General features: G+C 38.3%; 2 protein-coding genes across 2 annotated transcripts in view; one reads left to right on the top strand and one right to left on the bottom strand.

Moving 5' to 3' along the window:
* The window catches only part of LOC111399821 (AP-4 complex subunit sigma-like), a 3,122-nt gene extending 2,799 nt beyond the window's left edge, over window positions 1–323 (top strand). Inside the window, exon 2 of the mRNA XM_023027313.1 lies at window positions 41–323. Coding sequence (XP_022883081.1) covers window positions 41–187 — 147 coding nt within the window. The 3' untranslated portion in view covers window positions 188–323. The remainder of the gene's footprint in view (window positions 1–40) is intronic.
* A 991-nt stretch (window positions 324–1,314) lies between these two features.
* Window positions 1,315–5,269, bottom strand: LOC111399426 (glutathione hydrolase 3-like). Its single transcript, XM_023026736.1, has 7 exons — window positions 5,059–5,269; window positions 4,374–4,711; window positions 3,331–3,849; window positions 2,859–3,094; window positions 2,294–2,558; window positions 2,049–2,186; window positions 1,315–1,965 (listed from the first exon to the last, which is right to left on the bottom strand). The coding sequence occupies exons 1-7, from the start codon at window positions 5,165–5,167 to the stop codon at window positions 1,702–1,704; spliced, it is 1,869 nt and encodes a 622-aa protein (XP_022882504.1). The 5' UTR covers window positions 5,168–5,269; the 3' UTR covers window positions 1,315–1,701.
* Between the last annotated feature and the right edge of the window lie 2,022 nt (window positions 5,270–7,291).

The following is a 7,291-nucleotide window of genomic DNA, read 5'->3' as shown; positions in this document are numbered from 1 at the left end:
TCTTCGTCTTCGTCTTCGAAATTTGTTGCAACTGTGAATTTTGATTTTGCAGTGTGAGTTGGACATAATGTTTCATTTGGAAAAAGCACACTTTATGCTGGAGGAAATGGTGATGAATGGTTGTATTGTTGAAACCAGCAAGGCTAATATTCTGAGTCCAATACAGCTGATGGACAAAGCATCATAGATTGTTAAATTTGATCTGTTTGGAGACTGTAACATGACCATGTTCTATAATTATTTGATTGTCTATTCGTGTAATTCCAAGTACATTTAAGATTCTTGATTTCATAATGGAAGATAGTTTTGAAGTTAATGAGAAACCTGTCGAACCAGATCTTGGGCTGGTCCGAGTAGCTATAATGGACCAGTTTACGATCATCCCAGTCTAAAAACAGGGTAAAAGTTCGGTGGGTTTGACGACTTTGAACTGGGTGTCTTCTACATAACTTGTGGGTCAAAACAGGGACATACTGGTTAGAAGAAAAACTTCGAGGATGGCCTTACCGTCCTATGTGGTGTGATCGCCGAATAAGGAGTCACCACTCGATGAGGTGGCCCACTCTCAACCAATGAGGTGAGGTCGCTTCGAGACTTGATTTTCTCTTTTCATCTCAAGTTCTGAGGTGGTCTCACCTCATGGAGTGAGGGTGGACTACTTGATGAGGTGTTACCTCTTCATTTGACGGTCGCACCAAATTTTTTCTCAAACGGTTAGAGGGTAAGAGGCTGTCTATTTTTGACAAATAGTGAGAGAAATGAAAGGTTGCTATAAATATACCAATTCAATATGAAAGAGCAAAAACTTCACCTCATGGAGTGAGGGTGGGCTACCTAATGAGGTGTTACCTCTTCATTTGACGGTCGCACCAAATTTTTTCTTAGAGGGTAAGAGGCTGTCTATTTTTGACAAATAGTGAGAGAAATGAAAGGTTGCTATAAATATACCAATTCAATATGAAAGAGCAAAAACTTGTATGACATCTTGAAGTTGAACAAAAATTAGAATATTTGAGCATTATAGTTTGATTATTGTACTATTCATTAAAAGTGACTATAATATTTCACTGTTCTTTTTTTATCTTTGTCGTTGAATAGAACTTGTCCATCCCTGATAAAAGTAAATAGACTACAATTGCTCAAACTATGATCATGACACCTTTGAATCAAAGATTGTAAACCAAGTCGAGTGTCTAGATTGATTCGTCTAGTGTTTAAGTCTGAAGAGGGAAAGGTAGATCAAAATTAACAAGACATTTAGTTATTAAGGATCTAGATGTTTTGAACTGTCTAAGTAGTCAGCATATGAAATAATAAATCAAATAGTATCCCGAGTAGACCTCAAATATATTTATAAGGCTCACTTTTGTGCAGCAGTTATCCAACCTATATACAAATTAGGACTTAAACCTACATATAATATTGAAAACCCCAGACTAGAATACTGTCTTCCTGATCATTATACGTGAGATCACCATAATTTTGTACAAAGACTAAATATTTGAGACAAACCAGCATAGAATACTGTACTTTGAATCTTGCCATATTTTCATTTCACTTGCATAAAATCACCTGATTTGGGAGCAAACGTTTCAAAGCCATTTCAGCTTGTTTCCTAGGAGAAGACTAGAGGCACGCAAGACGCAATTTCGTCCCAGGAATATATAGATTAATAATTGATAAATTCTTGGGATGAGCTTATCAGATTGCTGCTGGCTTGCCATCTTTCCTAGGATCACTGACAGCAGTTAGTATTCCACGAAATACCTCATTTTTAATCATTTTTCTTCCTAAATCCACCGAATTTTCAAGATTTTGAACAATAAGCTGGCAGATTGCTCCCCCAGCTTTACTCTGGAGTTCATGACCTCTCTCTTTCAAGAATTGCTTATATTCATCAGAAAGTTCAATGTGTTCTCCATCAATGACTGTCCAGTTCTCATATGAGACAACATTTGGAATAAGCTGCACATAACTAGAATAATGTCAGGACTATATGATTTATAATTGCTTATGAAAATAATTCAATGTATCAAAAATCGAGGGACCTTGTGGTAGACTCGCGCATTCCTAACAGCTGCTAAAGGTTTCATTCCCAGGATAAAATGGTTAATGAAAACTTGAACCACCACCGGAATAATATTTAAGCCACCACTGCCTCCAATCACCCCAGCCAACTGGTTATCCTGTGAATGGTGCGCAAGATAGTAAGCAGTTCAGAGAGTTGAAGGCACCGATTAATGAACTTAATTGTAGAAACTATAAGCCCTAGTATTTATGTGTAAAACCATACCTTGAGAACGATGATGGGGGTCATGGACGATAAGGGTCGCTTGTTTGGTTTAATAAAGTTGGTTGGAGCAGGAGGGAGTTTGTCAGGGGATATTTCAGTTGGTGTCGAGAAATCATCCATTTCATTGTTGAGCACAATGCCGGTGGAAGGCGAGAGAACACCACCTCCAAAGGGATAATTCACTGTGGTCGTCATTGATACAGCATTTCGCTCGGAATCTACAATGCCAAAGTGGCTTGTCCCATGATCCCTAAGCTGATTCCACCTAGACTAACCAAATGCTTTAGTGTTGTCGTCAATTGTTGAAAACTAGATTCAAATAAATAATCGTGTCCTCCCTCTCAAGACAACATGATATCGAAGACCAAGCTTCGAAAGTCTTGCCACAATCCCATTTATAAAACTTATCCACGTATCATGTCTTTGATAAAAGTGCACGTGAAGGGATGTTCAAAGACTAAAAACTCAAATAAATAAATGTGTCATGTTTCAGACATCTTCCGCTTTTACATGCGGTGGTTCAAAAGTACTAAAGCTGAAAAACAACCAGACTTAAGAGGTCTACCTGTACATATAATATTCGGGAGGGAAAGTAGTGTTGTCCAATATCTTTTCCCGAATGCTCTTAGCAAAATCTGGGGAAAGCATTTTGGAGACCACTTCATTAACATTTTCAAAATGTGGGTCTCCCAGGTACATTCGAACAGCAAACATGTGTTTTATCGCTTCAATCAGACGATGCAGACCTAAAGGACCTTTCACAGCACCAGGACTTCGGTAACTTTCTAAAATGTTCAAAATCTGCATTTCATCAAAGATAAATAGTCAGTCGAAAGAGTGGCATTTCGAGTATACCAATGCATAACTCCATATAACGATAGGATATCATCAACTCAACTTCTAACAATCCAAGCACTAACTATTTCCGCTAGAATAATTTACAATAAAAAAGAGCTTGACTAAAGCAAAAGTTAGGGGAGGATCAATTACTATCTGGGAATTCAGCATTCAAGTCATTTGAAGTCTAGAACACGCACCAGAGAAAGCCCAACCGTTCCGCTTGAAGGTGGCGGCATTCCTAATATCTGGAATCCCATTACATTTACAGCAACTGCATCTGTAACATCCACTCTGTAATTTCTTAAATCCTCCATTGTCAAAATTCCACCTGCTTTTCTCACATCTTCAACCAGTTTTTCACCAACTTTTCCATTATAAACCGCTTCAGGGCCTTGTTCAGCAACTGCCTCTAAGCTGTTCCCAAGTTCTACATTGTAGCATATATCGCCAGCTTTTAACAACTTACCCCTTGGTGCATAGACTTGTTTTAAGCCTCGATCAGACATGATCATCTCTGCCATTTTAGCAATTGACGATCCTAAATAAGGAGCAACCTCAAATCCTTGTTTGGCAAGTTTAATTGCAGGTTTGACTAAAGTTTTCCAAGGCAACCGCCCATATTTCAACCAAGCCACATGAAGTCCAGCTATCTCACCCGGAACACCCATTGACAGTGCTCCTTCAGATTTGGCCTTTGCATTATTGGCATACATGTTCTGCCAGATGAAACAAACGACACATGAAAAGGATAAATTGAAACACTATTTGCAATTTCACTACTCTAATTTAGACTTCTATGATGAACTTGAATACAAAATGACGGATCTCTTATGTGTTATCTGTTAAACCTAAATCCCCATCTCCAAGAGCAACAATAAACCAAAAGAAATAAAAATGAGCAAAGAACACACAAATTTATAGTGGTTTAGCCATAATGTGAGAGCTATATGCAATCGCCGCTGCTTTGACTATAAAGAAGGCCGAGATACAATATTTTCTTCCTCCCGCCTCTCCATATTATCTTACAGAAAACAATATCCCTCGTATTCCTTTATAGAGCGTAGGAAACTAGGGTGTGAAGTAATACATAAATGTGAATGCCCACATATCCCCAATTACAAAAAGAGATTTGCATAACCGAACAATAAGATTAGGATCCAAATAGTCCAACATTATGACCTTTATCATCTAAATCCAAGTTTTAATTTTACGTGGAAAATCAAACGCAAAGATTATGAACCTGTGAAGCAGCGCCTGGAGCAGTTTCTCTCATGTCAAACGCTTGAGCATCTGATGTCGATGAAGAAAGAACAACCATGAAACCTCCACCTCCTATTCCACTTGACATCGGATTAACTACCCCGAGGCATAGTGCAGTTGCAACCGCGGCATCAACAGCATGTCCCCCCATTTTAAGTACAGATATGCCAATTTCAGAGCATCGACCATCATCAGCAGCAACAACAGCTTTCTGTGATTCGACAACGTCACTATTGGTAAACCGGATTCTTTTGTCATATTTGACATCATTCCTCACTCCCAAAAATTTCAAATCCCCTTTGATTGCAAGGCCTACATCTAAATACAGACAAAGAGCAAAGAACTGAGAAATTTAATTCTTATACAGTAGATCGCATTACAATTTATTAGAAGTCAAGATTTGATAAATTTATTCACTTTCAGACAAATAGATGACCACACAACCAGAATCCCTCATTTTTTAACTAAATGAAGTAAACTATCCGTTCCTTGATCAAAAAGTTATATAGGATTTTCTTTGTAGATTGATCACAATAATTCTATTTCCCAGATTCATATAATCTGAATAACCCAACAACCCATCTTTTGCAAAATTCCTTAAAACTCCTCAAACATATGAAGACAATTCACTGGAATGGGAAAGATGAAGCTAAGAAAATTCTTACATGCTATGGCTACAATTCCTAGAAGAAACCAAAGGGCTCTGCTCCATCTTTTTCTCCTTGTGAAATCGTCACTGCTCAAAAGTGGGAATTCTATGTCGTGCTTCCCCATTGCTAATTTCAGCCTCTGTGTGTGTGTGAGAGAGAGAGAGTGACAAAGAAAAAGAGAGGGAGAGATATTTTGGAAATTTCAATGTTGTATTTGGAGGCATTAGTGTCTAGATGCGTGGCTATGAGGTAACTTCTTGTCCGTAAAAAGTGAGCGAATCATTTTTTATTTTTTCTACATATTTTGATATTATTATCCACTTTGGAATATATTAATAGAATAAAAATAATTTTTTTATTTCGTGGGCCCTAACATAAGTCTTATCCAATGACAACTTAGCTCCCATTTGACCCCCATTAAATTACATTACATTTTTCTCTCTTCTCTCTTAACCACACAATCTCCCATAAAATAATATTACACGTAAATCGAAATTTTTTTTTCAACCATTCATTTTTCAAAACAACACTATTTCATCCTTTTTCATTTCCCAAAAATGGGGGCCAAACATAAAATGAAATAGAATCTTGTTATACAAGTATAATAATTTTGATATCATGATTGACAGTCCTCTCTCACATACAAAAGATGGGGTCCACGATTGAAATAATTATGAACCCCACGTTTGTGACAGTGTTGTACACGCACAGCGCTGCTATAAACAAAGCAATTTCCAATGAAATAATGCGCACACAATATATATATAAGAACAACTAATTGGTCAATTTTTTCCCTAAATTTTGAGATTGATGAATATTTATCCCAACAATTTTGAGTGCCATCTAATTTTCCCGCATGCTTACGATATCATACATCTCCGCTCTTCAATCAAATTTTGTGCAGTAGAAGAAGATCCTCATTTTCGCGTCCAAGGAGACACTCTCCTAATTTCTTATTTCAGAGTTATTAATATCATTTTTAGCTTTAAATTGTACGTATATTAGACATTAGACAAACTTTGTTGTCCATGTCCTTACTAAGAATGTTGTTGTACTCTATATTAATTGAAAGGGAAAAGTCCAGCCACGATACCAAATCTTTCGTTTATTAGTAGACTTTGTCCAAACATTTCATTTGTGCCACTCACGGTACCAAGCCTTTCAAAAATCCTCGCTTGGAGTCCGAATGGATGTTTCCCGTTAGTTTGACTACCAAAACTGTTAGTTGACTCCCAAAATAAAAAACTTTATTATTTCCTCCAAATAAGATAAGGACATTTTGGATAAAACACATTTTTTCTATTAAATCAAAAATTTTTAAAGCAAAAAATAAATCCACAACCCATTTCCATCTCCTTCTTCCCCAAAATCCAAACCACTTTGGCCGCCGTTGGCAACCACCACTACACACCTAAAACCACCACCACTAGATGGCTCCACCTCACCTACCCAACGCCGACGCCATCCACCGACAGTAGATATGAGGACAACCCGAACTATCATCCGCCATCCACCACCCACCTATCCACTGTCGATCACCACCACTACCTCATTTCAGATTGTGCTTCAATTTCACCTGAATACATATTCTTCGCTGTCCACTCGCATCACCATCCACATCACCTCCGGAACCTCCAACCCAACGCTCCTCACAACTAGGCATCACCACTGCCTCAAAAACTATAGCTCACTCAAGCATTCAAAGCGAAATTGAACCTTCAGCTCCCTCAAGCAATTGAAGATTCACTCCATTGTCATCATCAAACTGCCATCACCACCATCGCTTTTCCTCACCACCACCACTACTTTCAGTCACTAGAATAACCGTTTATACCACAACAATAGCAAATCATCAAAATCAAATCTAATTTCAAAATCAATTTTGGTTGTTTCATATCTAAAGTAAAGAAATCTAACACTCTTTCGTTCTTCCATTATTGGTGGCAGTAGCAGTGGCAATGACTTTTGGCCTGGATAGCTGCATTGGTCAATCAACTAGATGGAGGTGGCGGCAACTTTGTGGCGAGGAGGATTTCTGGGAATGGGGAAAGAAGGGATGGGTTTGCGTGGTAATTGTTTTTATCTTTAGTGGTGGTCGATCGCTGGGTGATGGTGGCGTTATGTGGTCGGGATGGCGATGGCGGTCGATTGCGTGGATTGTGGCAGCGACGGCGACTTTGGGGCAAGGGGTATTTGTGGGAATGGGGAAGAAAGGGTTAGGTTTGGGTGGTGGGTTAGTTTTAATCTT

Source organism: Olea europaea, chromosome 9 (genome assembly GCF_002742605.1).
Source record: "Olea europaea var. sylvestris chromosome 9, O_europaea_v1, whole genome shotgun sequence".
Classification (NCBI taxonomy): Eukaryota; Viridiplantae; Streptophyta; class Magnoliopsida; order Lamiales; family Oleaceae; genus Olea; species Olea europaea.
This window is presented reverse-complemented; position numbering and strand designations above follow the sequence as displayed.

Excerpts from the sequence above, each read along its gene's own strand:
- LOC111399426 (XM_023026736.1), bottom strand. The coding sequence starts at position 5,167 with ATGGGGAAGCACGACATAGAATTCCCACTTTTGAGCAGTGACGATTTC. Across the intron at positions 3,850-4,373 it reads CTCCAGGCGCTGCTTCACAG|AACATGTATGCCAATAATGC; the intron begins GTTCATAATCTT and ends TTCATCTGGCAG. Across the intron at positions 2,559-2,858 it reads CCCGAATATTATATGTACAG|GTGGAATCAGCTTAGGGATC; the intron begins GTAGACCTCTTA and ends TGGTTAGTCTAG.